Below are 21,671 nucleotides of genomic sequence, written 5' to 3' on the forward strand. Positions count from 1 at the left end.
CTATGGGCATGAGTATGAGTTACTAAAGCAGTATTGAGAGGAACGACCTTAAACTTATAGAACTCACAGAACTAAGAGGCTACTATGTCGGATGGGCTCTCTACATGGATCTAAATAGCTATATGGACCATCTACATGATTATTTTATCCTAAGAAAAGGTGAACAGAAAAACCTGGACCATCATAAGGTCCATCCAAAGTGATTAACAACCAACAAGCCAGTTAGAGCATAAGTGAAATGAAAGCAGTTCTAACAGCACAAAGATCCATGATAGAGGTGAAAAAGGTTTCAAAGAAATCTGTTCTCAGTAAGAAATTTTTTTAATTCCTAATCACCACAATCACTATCAGTGATCCATCATCATCTGAGGATCAACAATAAATGGAAATCATCAAAAATGTTATTTTAAAATTTCATTTATTTCTGTTGTTTTATTTTAGTAAATATTCAATCATCACTTCCTTGACTCTTAGTTTTCTCAACCTTAGGTCTTAAGAAGGGATTATAGGACTTTACATCTCCTATTATTGAAGCACCTGCCTCAGATTCACATGCCTGTCAGATGTTATGAAAACTCACAAAAGTATACAAGTTAAACATGTCTGTTTGCATTTATTTTTATATAACTCTAATATGAAGGTCCTGGACAAAAAACTGAAGTGTGCTTGCCTAATAACTCAAGGTCTTCAAGCTAAGGTAGCAGATTTACAACACAGAAATGGGAAAATCTTACATTAAAAAAAATAAAATGAAACAAAATTTTACCTATTTGAAGTTCTCCAGGTACTTTTTAAATTGTTAAATAATACAGACATTCTACTGTAAATAGAAATCATTCCATTTACTAAAACTCCCAGTGGTATAAGTAAGGACCCATTTCAGTATGGTCCTCCTGCACTTCTTCTCTTGATAATGATCAGGAAGAAGATAGGGTGATACCATTAATATTAAGTGACAGAGAACAATATCTACAAAATTAGTATTTATACAGCACTTTTCTCTTAGAATCCCAAAGCTTTCAAGGCACAACCTTTGATGTCACATCATTTCAAGGATACAGGTAAGGAAAAGCTATTTATATTTCCTTTTTATAAGATAGGAAAATGAATAATACACAAAGTCAGAAAATGAATAATACACAAAGTCAAATGACTTCCATGCAAATGTTATTGGTGATAAAACAGAAAAATAAGGTTTCTTCATCTTTGGTTTAGGGCACTATGTTCTGAAATATGCTGCCTGTGAAGATAACATCTTTTAGGAATTCATATTCACGAAATGATTATGATGTACCTGCTTAGGGGTCCTTTTTTTCTTTTTCAGATTCATTTAGTGGATTTATATTACATTATTTTCAGTTAGTCTGTTTTCAAATAACTTTTTGGCAGTGGGGCAATTAAAGAGGGTTCTCATCTTGGAGTCACAGAGGAGCTCATTACTACCCTAACCAGTAGTGCTGTCAAAGTTCTGATGTCAGGACTTGCAAAAACAATTGTGATAAGGGAAATATTAATATATTGATACTGTTAATTTTAGAAGGCAAAAGCTCTAAAATTCATATTCTTGACATAAACTTTCCCCAGTGCTCTTCTTTATTCTTTCACCAAAATGTCATTTTTAGCTTTCCTTCTTGTTGAACCACAAGTTCTAATCCAGTAGTCCATCTGAAATAATGATATACTCACTGGCTCTGAGAATGTTCTCCTTGCTGCTGCACCTGGACTGGACCTGCAGAGAGAGCATAAACTCAGTAATTTAGGGCTCATAACAGAGATAGCCAGATATGTATATTTAATGGGCAAACTCCTGAGGTCTAGGAGCAAAGGCTTTATGTATCTCACATATAAAAACATGTTAATAAAAATATGTTACACTTATTCCATATATTTTTAATTTTTCCTTTTCTTACTTAAAGAAAGGACTGATTTCTAGAAAAAAAATTGGGGGCACAATATTGTACATGGGACAAGGGTAAAACTAATGGCATTTTTTAATTGATGTGTATTGGGAATTAGTATATGGGAAAAAATTCAAGTTACCACATATTCAGTTGTGAATTCAGATGCTTAATATTAAAGATACTGTGCTTATCTCTTGACTAAAACAATAATGCAATTCAAGTAATAAAGCTGTAATCAAATGTTCACTGGTAGTCATTTTTAGTTACATATGTTAATGAGGGGAAAAGAAATCTTCATATACAATATTTACATGTGAGTCTAATAACCTTTGTTATTTACTGATTATAATAATTGATTATAATATTAGTTATGAAAGATGTTTCAATTGGAAATCAATGAAATTGAAGTCATTTATTTGCCAGTTCTTAAGTGTGTATATAGTTATCAATCAGAAACTCATGTTGATTCAAATATTTCAGGTCAAAGTGGAACATTCTTTTACATGTTGCAAAACTGATGAATTCAAGGGCCATGCTGGATGGCATTGACACTTGTTGATTTCAGAGGCAACTGTATTGAAACTCCACACCTCTTCTTCCCACTCCCCAGCAGCTTGCCCCAAATGGTATACACAGCAAATTAATTTCTATCGCTTAACACAGTCTACTATTGTAATGAAACAAATTATGAAAGTAATGTTGCAACTTAGGGTGGGTAATGGTTGTCCTTCCCTGAAAAAAACAATTGTTAATGTTTAAAGAAACAACAACAATAAAAAAAATCACATACACACAGGACACACCAAAAAAAAAAAAAAAAAAAAAAGAGAGGAAATATAATTCCAGATGTTAAAGTTATTCTCTTTTGGCCCAGATTGTTTAATTAGTTTTAAATATACTAGAATGAAGAAGCTAATCTGTAAGATAATATTCTTATATTCTTTTCTCGAAGTTTTATTGGAGAACAATGCTGGACCAAATGGGAAAGAAATTAATGACTACTTAAAGAAAATAATACAGTAAGGAAGACACGAGAGCAAGGAAAAGAAAAAAAAGAGAGAGAGGTTTGAGGAGGGTAAATCTAGTAGATAGAAAAGAAAGTATGGTCTTATAGAAGGGGACAATATGTAAATGCAGAATGTTCTGCCATTTCTTATTGAAAATTCATACCAAGAGGGTAAGAATGACTAATGAACTTGCTGCAAAATAAACAAGCAAGTTGGCATACCATGGAATGAAAATAAGTGTTAACTATATCACTACAGCCTTAAAGGAGAAAAGAAACAAACACTAATAGACAAATTAATAGACAAGCTTAATAAAGAGATAAACTACATTTTAAAAACGATTCAAAGAACACAGGAGATAGCCAAAAGAGTGAGAGAAAAATCTGGAGAGAGAAGGAAAAGAAAGGGGAAAATGTTGAAGGACAAAAACAGAATTCAAAGAAGTCAAATGGAAGTCAAGAAAGTCTTCAACAAGATGTGGAAACAGAAGGAGCCAAACCCATAGCGCAAAGCAACGTTTGCGAATGGAAAGCAGCTCCTTTGATCAGTAATAGTTACTCTTAAGTCGTATCCTCTATTCCTCCAGAGTTCATCTTTAAGCCCTTCCAATCTAGAGTGGAGCTAGTGTATGGATAGAAACAAGAGATTTACAATGAACAGAGCAGTTCAGATGAGTAGTTCAAATTGTCTCATCAAATGTTTCAACAGACTTATATAATGTCTAAATGGAAATGGAGGTGAAGTACTAGCTGGCTTTACCAAAAAAAGCGAACCAAATCAAAACCACAATAAAAAAAACACTCTCTCCCTTTCTTAGGTGGCCTAAAACTTAACAAAAAATTCACTCATAGCATTAATTTTTTTTAAGTAGTTTTTTTTTTTAATTTACTTTTTAATTTATTTTTGGCTGCGTTGGGTCTTTGTTGCTGTGTGAGGGTTTTTCTCTAGTTGCAGCAAGCAGGGGCTATTGTTCGTTGCGGTGTGTGGGCTTCTCATTGCAGTGGCTTCTCTTGTTGCAGAGCAGGGGCTCTAGGCACGCAGGCTTCAGTAGTTCTGGCACATGGGCTCAGTAGCTGTGGCTCACAGGCTCTAGAGCGCAGACTCAGTAGTTGTGGCACATGGGCTTAGCCACTCTGCGGCATGTGGGATCTTGCCGGACCAGGGCTTGAACCCACATCCCCTGGATTGGCAGGCGGATTCTTAACCACTGAGCCACCAGGGAAGTCCCTCATAGCATGAATTTAATAAAGAAACCCAAGTCTTGCTTTGTGGCACATCAGTTTAGAACGATATATTTCAAACAGTTTTGAAGAGAAATTTGGATGATGAGAAAAATTCAATATTCTGAATCTGGGTTCAAAAATTGCCAACATCAGTATAACCAATGTCTTCTCATTTACATTACATTGGCTATTTGACCCAGATTTGAGGGAAATCACTTTTAAAAATCAATGATTAAATGACCTTCTTTACTGTAGTGATTTTGAGTATACATTAAAAAATTGAGAAAATTAATTTAAAACATTTTAATACTTATGTGTGCAGTGGATGCCCTTTTCTGTACCATGAAACTTGTCATCATTATAATACTGACTTAATTTAATAAAATCCCAATATGAAGACTTTGCCTAGCTCACAATGTAATGGGATTTACTTGAAAGAATAAAGTTGAGAAACAACTATTGTTCTCACAATATGGACTATAAAAAAGGTAACACAGGTCTGTTTCAAGTTTTATGATTTGCTGTTGTTTTTCTTTATCTTACCCAATTTGTCAGGGATTAAAAATGAAAAGTATGGTGTTGGATGATCTGTTACTTTATTCTACTGGATTATGTTATTTTACTAAGATAACATTTATAGTATTGACAATTAATTCCCCTTTCAACTGAAATCAAAGCTAAAATCATGTGTAGAAACAGTATATTAAAGTCAATGGAGGAAATAAAAAACACAAGAGACTTACTGAAAATGAAGGTATTCATTTACTAATCAAGACTGCTTTCAGACATCAAATAATTCATTTAATTCATTTCAACATGTGTTTACATGTATAATTTTTGCTGAAGATCACATTGTCCATTAAGACATCTTAAGCAATGAAACAGAAAACAAAAGGAGGGAGAGCACGTAATAAACGGTAAGGAAAAAAAGTGAAAATGCTTTAAACAAAGCTGAGAAAACTTTAACAAACAACCACAATCTTTAGATACAGTTAGAGAAGTGACTTACCTTATGCTTAGGTCTTAACAAGAATAGCACAGTGTTTAAAGTCAGCTCTTCATTATGGGAGGTACAATTGAAAGCCATAGGTTATAATAACATGAATTGCTACACAGAAATGAAGACTTTTTCAGCCCAACATGAAAAGCTAACTCTTATGGGAAAACATTTCAACTTATGTTTAATGCAACATGAAGAACATTTGAGGGTGTAAACATCAAAACACATGAATCTCACACCAATAAGAGAGAGACAGCCCAATCTCTCAGGAACACAGAAGATTTAATCTGTGACCATAATCTGTGACACATAAGGGAAGGCACATCACTCTAACATTGAAAGATGCATGCATAATGTGTAAGCATCCACTGAAAGTCCCCACACCCAACCCCCATCCCACTTGTACACACAAAAGCCCACTAAGATACAGAGAAAGAATGTAGTGCCAAGCTATTATGAAGAAAGCAGGACACACGGAAGCACAGCAGTGGTCATGTGATTTGAGAGGTGTTCTTCCCTTAAACCATCCCATCACCATGCTTATTTTAAAGAAGCCAGGAAAATACCCCCTTCAATGCTGCAATAGCTACGAGCCCCCAGCTTGAAGCTAGTGTGTGGAATTTTGATCACCGTTCCCTGCGATGTCAGGGGCTCTCCAGTGGAAGCCAGATGTGTAACACCAGTTAGTGGGGTACAAATATGTGAATAACAAACATCTTTTCCCTTCTGCATTTCACAGAAGTGAGGGAGGAGAGAAACAAAATAAAACCCATGTCAAGAATAGGTTCATAACAATATAAAGATGTGTAAATATTAAAATGGAGATTACATTTGATTGCAGGTTAACACAACTCAGATTTCATAAAAACTGCCTCTATTTTGCTGCTCACTGGGTTAATTTGTATTCTTTTTCCTTGTAAAAATTTGGAATAAATCTATACAATATGGCTCATATTTAAAATTTCTGAGCAGTTGGTCAGATGGTGTCAAAGTCAAGAACAAAAGTCATCTTCTTTGATGGACATTATGAATGCCCTCTCTATTTTTAACATGATTTTACTGGTTGGCAGTTACATTTTAAATTAAAAATTAAGCTTCTGTATATATGCTTACTTATATAATCCGAGAAACTCTATGTCAGTGGTTTGCTTTAAATTTTAATCTGTTTAAATTTTAAAAAGCAAATAACAAAAATGACTACCTATTTAGAAATTGTTATTAAGCTCCCTATGTACTTTTCTTTACTGTTGATAAATCTTATTTTAACATGGGCTGTTCCAGTCAATAAGAGGGTTTTATCAGCTTATTAGAAAAAATGTCAACTTTGGATTCCTATTATTGATGACAGTAGTTAACTTTATCTGTTTTATTTTTTGTATGAGATGGGTTTTGATTCACGTGTGGCATGCAATTTAGTTAGCAGATTTTTAATTGTTTAAAGATCATTTACTTATATTACCATTTTCTCTCCCTCATCCTATTCTTAGCAGGCCAGAATATCTTGATCTTTACTTTAGCATGTCTTTATTATTTTAGGCTCTGGACCCTGCTTTAATCTTACTGTCTTCATCGGTAAAATAAAGACTGTTACGGGCTCAAAGGAAATAATGTATGTATCAGTGATTTTAAGCTATAAAGACGGAAACAAATGTCAGTGGTTGTTATGATCAGTGGAGCCACTGACAGCTGTGAAACATTCTGAATTATACACACTCCTCATTATAACTTTCTCATCAGCTCAAAATGGAGGCAAGTTCTTATTTTTGATGGAAAGAAAAAATATCCATGTACAGTTATATGTTTTTCTCAATAGGGATTGACCAAAACTTTTTGGAAATGTCATAGCCATACGGCCACATGTACTGGTAGGAATGAAAGCCATATAATCTAAGTCATGGAGCAAAGTCTGAACTAGCTCCTCTAGCATATTTCTTGTACTCCTGAGCTTTTAGACCTTAGACAAGCTATTTCCTCTTTCTAGAATACTCTGTTGCTTATTTTCTGATCCAAATACTACTTGTCCTTTAAGATACGGCTTAAATTGTATTTGGGGCAAAAAATATTCCCCAAGTTCCTCAACCAGAAATAATCTCTTCTTTCCCTGAACTCTTTTAACAGCCTTACTGAGAAACAATTTACATACTATAAAATTCACATATTTTAAGTGCACATTTGATAGCTTTCAATAGATTTATATGGCTGTCCAACCATCACCACAATCTAGTTTTAGGGTATACCTAAATTCTTAAAGCCTCTTAACTGAACTTCTACTTTAAGAGTTCTCATAGTTACTCACATTTCAATTATTGATGTAGGTTCCCAAATATACTGTTTATTTTTGGAGGGAGAGGACCATGACTTTAATTCTCTTTATATTTCTAACTAAGTCAAATATAGTGCTTTGTATAAACATTTGCCAAATCTCAATGTGTTTATTTTTGTAGTAATTATAGTATTTTTTTAATCTCAGCAGATTCAAATTTATTATTTATAGTATAAGTATGATCATAGCTATTCCTGTACTATCTTAAAATGTTTTTAATTTATTTGGATCAGGTAATATTGAGAGATACAATATGAAAAGTATGTGGATTATAGCAAAGAAATATCTGAATACCCTATAGAATGATTATAAGAATTTGGAAAACAAATTACTATTAATACTGCTTAAGGTTAATCAAATAGTGACATTTGGAGTCCAATAAAGGTTATTCTATACCATAGGTTTTAGGTCAGGTTAAGAAGATTTCTCTGAGAGAACAGAATGTCCTGTATCTCATAGGTCAGGGTCACTTGAATGACAGAGATATTTGATGTATCATGGCCCTTTTGACTTTAATTTCTCTACCTTATTAAACTTATTTAAGAGTAATCTGTCTCTGAAAGAACAAACTTCACTGAATACCATTAACTCATAAAAGTAAAACTTAAGAGAATAGAGAAAAATGACCTCATTGGCATTTACTCAGATTACTTGCCTCTTTAGCCTACCTTGAAAGAGAAGGAAAGAAAGGATTGATTTAAACAACATTAAGCCAACAACTCTACAATCTTAGACTCTTAAATTCTATTTCTTTCTCTTCTCACTTCTTATTGCAAAAATGGAGACTTGGTCTAGAAAAGCTCCGTTCCATAGTTCTATTCATTCATCACTTTATCTGGATAAATTAGGATATAAGTATTTGGCTCATCTGAGCCCAATGACCACTTATTTGTGTTTAATTTGTGTTTATGATATCACAATACATATGTGACTGAAATCAGAGTTTTATTTATAACGTGAAAGGCAGCATGATAAAGGAATGTTCTTTGGAGTCCAGTGGTATGGTTTCTGATACTGGTTTTTCCTTTTCTGATCTTTAGAACCTTAGACGACATTCAACATCCTGGAGTTTTAATTTCCTTATCCATAAAATGAGGAAAATTAAGCAGGATAATATATGTAAAAACTATTGTAAATGAAAAAGAGCAATACAAATCTAAGTCATTATTATTATCCTTACGTACATTTTAAGTCACCTACATTTTATATAGGTAGAATCTGAGGCACAATGAGAATAAAGAATTTGTTCCAGATCATGCCATAAATCAGGGACAAACAGAAGACTATAATTGCCAATTTCTAGACTGAATCTTCAAAAAAGGCTGAGTTAAGGTGTGAGGTTACCACTGCAAGGGTTAATCTAATTCTGTGTTGTATGATTTTAGTCAAGTTATCTCACTTCCATGGGACTTAGTTTCTTTATCTGCAAAATGAGGATGTTTTCGGGGGTTTCAACTGAGGTTGATGGACCCCTTGAGAGAACCTGTGGATAAAAATGAGGGGTCCATTTACTGTGATGGAGAAAAAAATTATCATTTTTATATTCACCAACCTAATTAAATTTTACTATTTTCTTTCATTATGAGCTTAGGTGACAAATTATAGTAATAATAGCAGAATCTATTGCTTCAAATTATTATGGATATTTAAAAATATTGTGTATGTTCACCAGGATTTCAAATTACAGTAGTCTAATGATTTGCTGCTAAATTTTGTTATTTGATGTGTTTTTAAAAAGGCAGTATTATTATATCATAATTTGTAATAGATATTTTGCTAATGATTTCAATTTAGTTATTTTGTAATCTTATGTATTTTATTTTATATATATTTAAAACATTTTTCTGAAAGAGAGTCTGTAGGCTTTGCCAGATTCCCAAATGGGTCTATGGGAGCAAAAAGGTTAAAAAAAACTCTGAACTAGATAACTTTTAAGCTTCCTTTTATCTCTAGGATTTTGTTGCTGTAAGAAATCTTTAACACCTCCGTCTGCTGCCCTTTATCAAACCACATATAAAAGAAGCCCTTCTCTTTTTGAGAAAATTATATATTGGTCACTGAATTAAGCAACTGCCCATTTAATAGACAGACCATCTCAGAAACAAAAAAGATACATGGCTTTTAAAAAGTTATAAAGACCTCAGACTTAAAAAAAAAAATTCTGCTTTACTTGTTCTTTTCCAATTGGTTTAGATAATTAATTAAATGGAATAATCATTTAACTGTCATCACATTTCAAACTCTCTAACCAAAGGTGAACTTACACACACACACACACACACACACACACACACACACACATACGTGTGTGTGGATAAATGTGTATCATTAATTAATATTCTTTGAACTCAGTCATACCTTGACCACAGGTAGAGAGCAACAATGCTATTATCTAAGTATAACATAAATCTTTGCAGGCACACAGACAATATTTATAAGCAACATAATTTTACACATCTTTTCCAGAGGACCATTCTTAAATGTTTTCCCACCACCACTTGAATTACTACTGTCTTAAATTCCACTTAGCTTTCCTAAGTCCTAGGTAAATGTGAAGAATTTCTCTTTTTTCAGTATTAACCTCTTCTAAAAGAAGCTGAACTATGGCAGGTTACACAGCTGGTGAAGTGAATAATTACCATTAAAAATGAAAAGCCTATTTATGCTGCTTTATAGGTAACATGGTGAGTTCCTTATTCTCAAAGAGAATACTATAATATGTAGAACATATCTAAGAATAGAACTGATCACACTATGACTCAAGGGAATATAATTTGAACATCAATCGTGAATATTCTTAATGTATTTCCTATTTAAAGCTTTAATTCTAAATTGAGTCACTCTCAATGACCTCCAAAAAATTTGAAAGTCCTAGGTTGGTCTTCCCTTGGTACCAACAATATTTGTGAGTTGATTTTTGTTCTGAGAATTTTAATGTTGATCATGATAAACATGAGGAAAATACAACTACCTAATTATATATATATGTATATATATAAATTATATATATATAACAAACCTAAATAAAAATTTTTGACTAGTAGGGATTTTCAATTATTGATGACACAATTTCTCAATTTTCAGATGAATAACCGATTATTTTAAAGAGAAATTTATATCCATTCTAGAGATGAGAAAGCAAGGATTGTTACTGGCTTTAGATCACACAGTAAAGTAGTAACGGAACTCAGCCCTCTTGACTTCTAAATCCATTTCTCTGTACACTAGTAGATGATCTTATCTCTCTAACCTACCAATGGCAAGCACTGCATTCCTAATTAGACCTTGAACTTTCATTGACTTTTTGCTCCTGACTATTTCTCTTAGCAATGAAAACCATTAAGAATAGGTATGTGAATGCAGGAATGAAGAAAAAATGATATAATGGCAGGCAGTTTGGGGAGTAGCACTCTGGAGCCAAACTGGATTTCAATCTTGATTCTATCATTATTAGTTGTTGAAACTGGATAAGTCATAATCTCTCTGTGTCTTCTTATGTATAAAATGAGAATAATACCAATAATTAACTTATAGGGTTGTTGTGAAGAAAATGAGATAATATACATAAAGTGTTTGCTTAGATGAATATCTGGCCCAGAGTGAACAGTGTATGAGTATTAACTAATACTGTGTTTGCTGTTGTTATCAATACTATTACCATTCTCTGTTTGGATGATACTCTAGATCTGTAATAAAGAATGTTGTCTAATTTCTTTCATGATTTTGACAGCTCTCATAAATAAGATCAAGTAAGATTAGTTTAGATAAGTATTTGAATAGAAAGTTTAAAAAAAACACAAATATATCTTATGAAATAAAGCCTAATAGATACAGTCAATAATATAAAAACCTGAATTATTGAGCACTTGTAATTATTATCATTTTCTGACATTCTTAGAAGAAAATCACCTTCGTTTTCATTAAATATGAGTTTTGAAATGCTGAGTTTTTAACTAGATTTAATATTCTCCTTGGTTTTCCTTGAGTGGTAGTAGAAATGTGCCTCTTTGGCATAAAGATTATTTTGAGAAAGAGCAGACATAAAAGAGGCTCTGAAAACAGAGTAGAAGTTACCCTTTTGTAAGGGAAATTCACACTTATGAAATAAATTTCCATTTATACTGGGGTCTCAGTCCTCTGGACTTGGAAGAAGAACGATGACTCTTAAATCACAAGATAAATCTTGTCAATGGAGAAGGCACCAATTTAATCTATATAACAAACCTTATTCTTGTTTGCTGTGCTTTTCCTGGGAACCTCTCTGTAACTGGCCTTACTGCCCCCACCTTTCATTTGTCTTTAGTTGAGGATGACATTTAAACTGGTAGTTTAGGCTATCTTAGGGAGTTACTCATCTTTTCCTGGTAGCTCCCAAGTAAACATGAGGTATACATGTTAACAAACTTTTGTTTTCCTCTCGTTAATCTTTTATCATAGGTGTCTCAGCCAAGAACTCAGAAAGGTACATGAAAAATTATTTGCTTCCTCTACACATTCTTAAATGTCATGTCATATCACTTACTCATTAAAACAAAACAAAAAACCTACTATTTCTACTGAGTGTAATATACCATGTAAGAGTATGGCTGCATTGTTCTCCTTTCTAACTCAAAGGCTGTTGTATTGCAGTTGTTAAAAAACAAAATTCAAGTGAGAAAATTTGACGATCTACTTGACTTTTTTCAACATTCCATGAATCAAGCATCATCCCACCTAGTAATTAGTTAGGAGCTCTGAGAAGCTGTACAAAATGGAAGGTTTTTGAAGGCAGAAAGGCAGTAAGACAAGGAAGTCGTAAACAAAAGAAAGAAATATTTTAGGCTAGGCTAACTTCCTTGAGGGTGGTGGAGGGGGGTGGGGGAAGGCAGGTGTCTATCAGGTGGATTGCCTCACCAGTGCTGGCCAGGAAACCCTAGATTGACTAGTTAAAGGTTACATTCCTGGGAGAGGCTGAAACTGCAATTAGGTTAAGTGTTAAGTCTTGGTTTGCTGATGTAGGGTTTAGCACAAGTGACTCCATTTTGGGCCTCTTGTTTCTTTTTAAACACAGCATTGGTTTAAAAAGTTGTGACTTTTATTTCTCTAAATGCTTAATTAGCATTCGTAAGGCACATGGAAGATGTATGAAGGCAAAGACATTTCTAAAACATATTAGTACGTAGCAATGATTTAGAAAATGTTTAGGCAGTTCCCGTGAGGCCTGGAGATATGAGCTAAGTTTTCTGAAGCCTTATATTGCAGCCATGTGTGGTGTATATTATATTGTCAATCAAGTCTCTCATGACCTAACCAAGTAAACAGTTAACAGATATAGTTTGATATTATTGTTAGACTCCTGTTTATATTATACATATCCTTTCCATTTTCTCTGAATTCTCAAGTTTTGGATGTCTAGGCTTAATCAAAGGAAAGGCAGAAAAATCCACTGTCATTAAAACAGAACTTTTGGCTTACAGAGAAGGCATAACTATTAAAAGTTATTATTTTTTTTAAAAGATAAACTCATGACTCTCATACAAATATAAAATGAACATGTGTTAAAGATTTTGTCTAAAGTGTTAATTAATGAGAGAACCATGAAGATGTTTTAATTGGTTCAAAAGAGAATCAAAAAAACACACATATATGGGCCATCAGGAATGTTGAAATGAATTTTCAGATTAACTGAGCAAAAATCAATTGTATTTCCAACTGGACACAATGTGCATTTCTATGGATTAGGATCATTTACATTACTATTCATATACTACAATTTAATCTTGTACAATAGCTCAGATGGTAAAAGAAGGAGATGACTCAGAAGGATGCCCTAGATAAGACAGCCAATAATCATTTTCATTTATTTCAAAGTCTTTCACAATTTTACCTGATAACTTTTTGACCTGGGAGTACCTATTAATAGAATTTATGTCTATTAATTGAGTTCTAGTTTTGTTTAGTTTAGTTTTAGATACTTCTTCCCCTAGTGTATAACTTTGCCTTATAAGATTATATGAAATACCTACTGTAGTCCCTTTTAAATGGACTTCAGTTTTTGTGTTGACTGTAATATTAAAATAAATTTACTACATTGAAAAAATGGAATTTATATGAAATTTGCATTCTTTTTTTTTGTTTTTGTTTTTTTGCATTCTTTTTAAAATCTGACTTGAAAAATATAACTTCCAAGTCTTAATACACACACATTTTTGTAGTTTTCTTTTTCATCCAAGTTCAGTGAAAACTCAGTTTGAATATAAACCTTATCTTGTCAAGATTCAGTCATGAAAAATTCCTAAGGGAAAGAGAACCTTAATATTTATTAAATCAAGGTAGTCAGTGTATGGGTGTTTGTCAGCTATATTCTTTACTATATATTTGAAATATTTCATTAAAAAAAAAAATGAGAACTGTAAAAAAAAAAAAAAAAAAAAAGAAAAAAAAGGGGACTGATTTACCAAAGGACATTGACATGATGCTGTCCATACTCAAATCCTTTGGCTTAGGTTTCTTACATTTAGAATTTGGGATCATCTGGATACCCTCTTGCCCTCTTTATTCTAAAAATATCCAATGCCAATGATTTCAACCCAAATATTTTTCATCATTTTTTTTCTCTTTACTAAGTATACACTGTACTGAGAATGCTGTTAAATTGCAACCACTGTCCTTGATAGTTACACCATTAGCCAGTTTACTCCCTCAACCCTTCTCAGGATTGCTTCAGGTAGCTTTGCTGTGCCTTGCATTGCTCAGTTGTTACATGAGGAATACAATCACAATCAACTCAAAACTCCACAGAAATGCATCCATCAGAGCTTTCCAACTCTTAAATCTCTTATTTACTAGCTGTTCTTAAAATTTTTCCACATAGGGAATTCTTAAATAATAATTCTTCCTTGTATACATGCTCCTTTATTGCTTATTTACTCTACTGTCTCTGTAGAACTCCCTACTTTCTCCTCTCTTTTCTTCAGCTCACCATCCATGTTATTTCTTTCTGTTAAATGTTAATAGCAATTAACATGGGAGAGTTCATGGGTGATTTTTCCTCCCTCTTTGCTTATCTATATTCTTTACTGAAAATGTGAAAAACAAGACAAAAGTCATTGAAAATGAAAAGAAAATAGAAACTGTCATAGAAAATGATAGACATTTGATTTTTTAAAAAATTCTAAAATTCAAACCTTTTAGTATAATATAGATTGACCATTATAATATTTGTTCAAGTCAGTCTCAGTCAATTGCTGATAGGTTTATTTTGAGCCATCAACACATACTTCCTCAGTCCTTCCTCTGCATACATATCTGCAATAAGATACTTAGGATTAGTTTAGAGTCTATAATCATAGAACAGCTGTGAAGCTAACTGGTTTTATAAATTGTAAACCTAGACTCATTAGCATTATGTTTTCACTCATCTAAGCTGAAAAAGGCACATAAATACTTTATAGTCTTTTCACAGGATCACTGTGTTTTAGACTTAGAAATTTTACCTGTAGAGATGTTATATCTAATTCATTTATGCTAGTTTCATCCAGATTACCTCTCCTAGATTGCTGTGAACTAGTTGGCCTAGAATTGAGGCACAGTATATGGTTGGGTCACCATATTTAAACACTAGAGCAGGTATGTTCATCTCATTTTGTCCCTTTATAGCAAAATGAGATACACATATTCATTTTAACAACAATCATTAAGGTTCATACTCTAATTCTCAGTGGCTGAGATGGGTTTTCACTGAAAATGGAAAGGAAAACAAGAAACAGCTAGACAAAGGCAGGTAATTTCTATTATAAAACACACACAAAGAAAGGGGAAAGCAGCACAGAAAAGAGTGAAGTGTAGGGAACTGCGTTAGGAAGGTGGATGAATGTAAATGAGGTAATAAATAAGGGAACGAGGATTTGTATAGATTATTCTCCTCTTCACACTTCTTACGTCAACCTTCAAAACACACGGCAGACCTTAACAACACCAATATCATCCCTGCTCTGAAACTGTCTTTTAAAATCAAAAGTCATAGCTTATAAAATTTAAAAAAGTGTGTGTGTAAGAAAAAAAATAGGTATTTTGAAACACATCATGACTAACCTTTTTTTTTTTTTTTTTTGCTGCATGTGGGCCTCTCACTGTTGTGGCCTCTACCGTTAAGGAGCACAGGCTCCAAACGCGCAGGATCAGAGGCCGTGGCTCACGGGCCTAGCCGCTCCGCGGCATGTGGGATCTTCCTGGACCGGGGCACGAACCCGTGTCCCCTGCATCGGCAGGCGGACTCTCAACCACTGCGCCACCAGGGAAGCCCCATCATGACTAATCTTAAGAGCAGTAGCAAAATTTCTCTTCGTGGATGGGATATTTAAAAGGAAACCAAAGTGATTTCAAACACAACTTAAAACAATGACACAGTATGACTACATCCACCAGGATAAATGACTCAGTAAAGCAAAGCCCAAGTAGGTAACTCTAGCTGGAGAATATTTCAGACCAAAGCCTTGAAACAGAGGTCAGTTATGCTGAAAGACAGATAATTGCAAGTGAAAGGATAGTGATATAGGTGGACTGAAAGAGTGGTACCTAAATGAACGCTTCAGAAATGCTACTATCACTGACCTGTAATAGTGAGAATGGCTACAGAGATCCTTGCTATATGGTGGCAGTTAAGGTTGAACAAATAACCCAATATTATTTTGACTTGTCCTTTGAACTCCTGAACTGTGCTACATGGCTCTAAAACAGATGAACTGGGGAGATTACAGATAAACTTGTTATGTATAAAGGGAAATGAGCTAAAGGAGGCGATTTAGATGATTCTGAACTTCTGGTCATACAACATTTTTTGTTTGTTCAAACTTCATTAACCTACATATCAAGGTTGGAGTAATTGACTGTTGCATGGTTCAATTTCTGTACTTACATTTATTTGAGAACATCCTGATATAAATTAGGTAAAACTTAATAATTCATGCCCAGAAAAATTGTTTAGGAATATAAAGATTAAATGCCCAATTTCAGGACCATTCACTTGCTTCCCATCTTTTCAAGATCAAATTGTAATATGAAAGGAAAAAAGGAAGGTTTATTTCACTTGGAAAAATAGTGTCTAGTTTATTTTCTAGTAAAGAAAAAATGTATACATGAAACAAGACAAATGCTTAACGGAACTAATAAAGGGTGCTGATCACTTGATCATTAAACCAATGCTCCTAATTAAAAGACTGAAGGCAATTATAAGGTTGTTTACAAAAACAGCTTGAAACTGTCATGGTATGAAGGAGTTAAGTCATGTTCAGTATATTTAATGCTGGATGATTAGGCTGTGAAATCTCGTGGCAAGATAATTAAAACCAGTCTCGTTTTCACCCAAACTACTTCAGACTCTTGAGCCAAATACTTGAGATTAAGAATAGACCCAACATTCCCTTATACAACCTCTTTCAGGTCTCAATGGCATCCTTTTATCTCTTTCCTACTCTCTCACTCATGTGCATGCTCTGAAAGGATGCCTACCTCCTCAGATGAGAAGTACCAACGACTAATTTAGCAGCATCTGACTGCAAAAGATCATTTTTTCCTTCAGTTTCCACTTTTATTCCTGGGGAATTCCCTTCTCTGTCAAGCACTGTACAGGAGCTCATCGTTAATTACTGCAGCTTTAATACTAAATTCAAAGGGCTAGATTGCTACAGAAGTTTTCTTTCAGTGCAGATATACACAGCAGCATTCTCAAAGAGCCATGCATTAGTTCATGCCATGCTTCTCAACAAGAACAGTCAGGCATGGCAGCCCAAACAGAATTGGATTTAATTGCTGTGTGCTGGGATAGCAGCAAGTTGCCAGAGAGGGGAAAAAAAAAAACAGCAAGCCTGATTTTTATGACTGTAGGCAATACTGACTGCAGAATGGCAAGGACAAAATTTCAAAAATAGACCCTTCTTTTCTTATCCTAAGGCAGACTCAGAAATAGAACAAGGAAAATTGCTAATATAATTGAAAACTATGGCTATAAAAGTCCATATGAATCTGAATTCCATTCAGGGTTTCATAGAACATGAATCTAAAAATATCTTTAAGGTCTTTCTGAAATCACCTTGCTCTATAAGTTGTTCCTTATGCTCTGCAACTATTTAATATGGGAAAGTTAGAATAAGTGACCAATTTTTAAAATACCGAGGCAGAAAAGGGAATGAAAAACTAGGGCTTGTTTCCTTTTTCCATCTCTCCCTTTCTTCCCTTCCCCTTGCCCCCCACTTCTCTGTTTCTTTTTTTTTTTTTAATTTCTTATAACGTAAAACATTTGAGTACCAACATACCTACTTTTTCTCCCCACTCAATTCCAAGGGATATATGCCATTCTAGTTTTCCTATTCATAATACACATCGAGATGTGTTATATTAAAAATAATGTTATTTTATATAATAACATTACTATGTTTCATAACATAAGTCACATGGAAACTAAGTCAAAAGCACTTTAAAAGGTAGATTCATAAATGTTAATAAGCACATATATTTAAAAAGCTGTATGTGATTACAATTTATCATCCAATGCATTGATACTTATTCATGGATAAAAAAATATACCTCACTGAAAAACCAAACATGAATCTGGGTTCCTGAAATACTTAAGCTGAAGAAAAGTAAGTGAATATGATAAATGTGCATACCTATGAAATACTCTGACATTATATACATTTAATTACACAAGCTGAACTTTTAAAAGCTAATGGAAAGAGTATTACCATACATTATCCATTTTTATTTCTAGCTAAGCCTACTGATGATGATAGGGTGCCTTGTGGAAAAACCCTCAACAGTTCTTTGTAATTCCAAATTATGTAATTCTTGTTAAAAATGAGAATAAAATGAAACTCTATCTTAATGAGAGATGCTGTGAAAAGACAAAAGAATACCACTAAAAAACTCTTGAATAATAGACATAGTACACATAGGATTAACAAGACTGTGAATATTATAGATTAATCTACTTTGGAGAATGATAGCTGCAATTGTAAAATAGGGTGTTACTAGATAACACAGGTAAGTGCCTAAAATACACGCGAAAGACTATCAGTATGATCACAACGGATTCCACAGGATTCAAAACATGCCCTTAAATTCAATTGAGTAGACTTAAAAAAACATATCAAATTCCTTTTCATAAACGACATCTCCTTTGCATATGCTATTCATCCTGACTTATAATGTTTACTGGAGTCCTCTGTCTTCCTATACCACTCCAATGTGTCAGATAGCTTAGCAGAGCACAGGAGAGCATTTAAGGGGTGAAAATTTGCCATAAGCAATGGAAATAAAATGTAATATCATGCTTTGCTTTTATTTCTCTTTTCCAAAGAGGTGCATACTTGGCAAATGAATTAAATAAGACCTACCACCAATTTAGAATAACTGACACCATCTCTGTGTGGCCTAAAGAAATATGGCATTTTTAAAGTTATAAAATAAGATCCCAAGAACTCAAAACTATTCTAGGAAAATCTACCCTATGCAAGTTCCTTTTTGGGACTTACTGATAACTTCGTAAATTTTTGAGTAATTCCCCCATGACTATTTTGTAAACACAGGACCTCAAAATGATAATTTCCCTATGGATTTTTTTTGATGCTAACACTGAAGAGCTTTAATTTTCAAGCCAAAGGCATTTTTTTCTAGTAATATTTTCAAACACCACAGCCTGAATACATAGAATACGATTTAAAAAAAGACAATATTCCAATTTGTAAAATCCTTAAGTGAGGCCCCATATTTAATTTTTGCTATGTTCTCTATATACTTAATATGGTAATATCTACTCTGCAGTGTAGATGTTCAACAGACACTAGATGACTAATTGTGACCTACTGGTAGGGTCTGCAATAATCCTGGAAGCATAAACAATCAAGTAAAAATAACTATCATATCAAATCCAATTTTTACATTAATTCAGGGCATCAAGATGCATTATAGACTTTCAAGCTCTAAGTATGTTTTTTATCTGCATTTGGCACTCTGACTGAACTTTCATGTAGAAAGCAAAATGGATACAGGATACTCAAACTCCAGTTCCTTTAAAATTATACCATTAATATTTTAACAGGATTAAAAATCCTGTTTGCTACATTCATGATATATTAGTTTTCTCATGAACAGACCACGCAGTAGAAATCACCTCTTTTAATTCACAGTTGTATGTTTGTTTTACTTTGCTCAGCTGGCTCAAAGACCTATATCTTGTTTACAAGATACTAAGGACACAGAAGGCATTTAATAAGTCAGAAAAATCAGCATTCACTAGAAAGAGGAATTAGAAAATAATAATACCATACTATAGAAAGCTTATTGAAACTTAACTATATAGGCATAACCCCTTCATATAAACATTCCATTTATAAATTCATTCAACAAACACCGACTGATGGTGCTGTGGAGAAGTCCTTGCCCCAAACTGCCAGTTTCCCTCCCGCTTTACCTTCCACTACAATCAGTATTTTAAAGAAGATGTTCTATCTGAGCTGTTGGAAGAAGAAAACAGAATGTAAGATCCTGTTGCCATTCAGAATTTGCCAGGGTAAAAATACTTTGGAGTAAGTTGGATTCTGTTAGAGGTTAAAAAGCATTTTCCCAAGAAATAATGTTACATATAGTACATAGATTCCTACATTAATCCATATATGTCTATTTGACCCTCAATTCAGTTAAACCGTAGCACCATTTCAGCTTATTAAGGGTTATATAAACTTTTGAGAACTAGCCTAGGAATCTGGTAACCAGTTATAAAGTTGTTTTCTTTGGAAACTGCTTTGCCCCACTTATAAGTTGGTGACTGTCTGTAGAGTATGGCATATAATGGAATTTAAGGATAATATAATGATGGGGTTCAGGATGTGCTACCCAAAAACATGGCATCTTGCATACTGAATAAAACTGAAGAAGTATGAGAAGATGGCGAAAGCAAGAAGGTCTCTTGTCCTTCCTCTGCCCTTCTCCCCTGAAAAAGGTCAAAACACCCTCAAACAAGAGGTGTCCTCCTTATACCCTGAGGAAAGGAGCATCGTTTTCTCCAAGACAAAAGGGCACCAAGAAGAATAAGAATGAACAGGCCTTACTAAGTTTCTTCTAGTTTACTACCCTAAGCTCATACTTTATGCCCCATCATATTTCTCTGTGACTGTCCCCTTTTCATCAAACCTAGCATAACAACACTCAGATTTAACTATTTCTTTGGGTCTTCATTTCCTTATGAAGACTCCCGTGTCATGTAAAACTTATATTAAATAAATTTGTATGCTTCCTCCTGTTAATCTTTGTCAGTTTAATTTTCAGACCCAACCAGGGACCCTAAGGGGGTCAAGAAAAACTTTTTCCTACCCTAAAATAATAATTATAATAAAAAGTGCTATTCTTTTTAGCCATAATCTTCAGTGAGGTGGGGTGTGTGCACATAAATAATCCAGCCACTAAATAGGAAAGTGATTTTGAAGAAATAGATAAGAGAAAAACTGGAGAAGACAGTCAACTCATTGAATGAAAAAAGATATATCTCGTAGATATATGTTCATATATATCATCTTCAATACACTTGACAATGATTAGGAAAAAGAAGCAAGGCAGGAATGGCACAAGTGCTGACATTAACTTGTGTCAAGTTGACAGTGAAGCTAATAATATTTGATATTTTAGTCAGATTGTGGCTAACAACCATATGCAAAACACATTCTACTGTGTGACAAATGTAGCATATAATATGTCTGACAGAGTTAGTTCAAACTAAAAATAACTTTACCTTTAGGCCTTTAATATAACAACCAGTATTGATAATAATAATAATTATTATTTATTGAGTACTTATTCATATCAGGCACTGCACCAAGCAGTCTTTAGCAATTCAGTACTTAAAGTGGTATCATTTCCATTTTATAGAAATATGAAGTGCAGACAAGTTAACTTAATCAAGTTTACAATCAAGTGCTTAATATTACAAAGCTAGTAAGAGGCAGGGCTGGGTTTCAAATCTAGGGCTGGGATTGAAATCTAGCCCAATCTCAGATTTTTAAGCACTGTGAGACAACCAATAAAACATTCATTACCGCCAAAGCATGAACATCTTTGGAATATGTTAAGAGGCTGGTTAAAGTTCTTGATTCTTTCAGAAAATTAAAAAGCTTATTTAAAAAAACTCTCAAATAAAAACACGGCCTTATACTCTCAACTCTTAAATTCACACACTAAGCATGAAGC

General features: G+C 33.6%; 1 protein-coding gene across 5 annotated transcripts in view; it reads right to left on the reverse strand.

The window, feature by feature from the left end:
* Window positions 1-21,671, reverse strand: part of GPHN (gephyrin) — a 618,453-nt gene that overhangs the window by 173,767 nt on the left and 423,015 nt on the right. For 4 of the 5 annotated variants that reach the window (XM_082854448.1, XM_082854447.1, XM_082854446.1 and 1 more), the window contains one exon: window positions 1,687-1,729. In XM_082854448.1, coding sequence (XP_082710574.1) covers window positions 1,687-1,729 — 43 coding nt within the window. Of the gene's footprint in view, window positions 1-1,686; window positions 1,730-3,466; window positions 3,530-21,671 lie in introns of all 5 variants that reach the window. The other variant, XM_082854450.1, reaches the window with a different exon arrangement.

The sequence above is a fragment of the Leucopleurus acutus genome (assembly GCF_964270905.1).
Source record: "Leucopleurus acutus genome assembly, chromosome: 1".
Classification (NCBI taxonomy): Eukaryota; Metazoa; Chordata; class Mammalia; order Artiodactyla; family Delphinidae; genus Leucopleurus; species Leucopleurus acutus.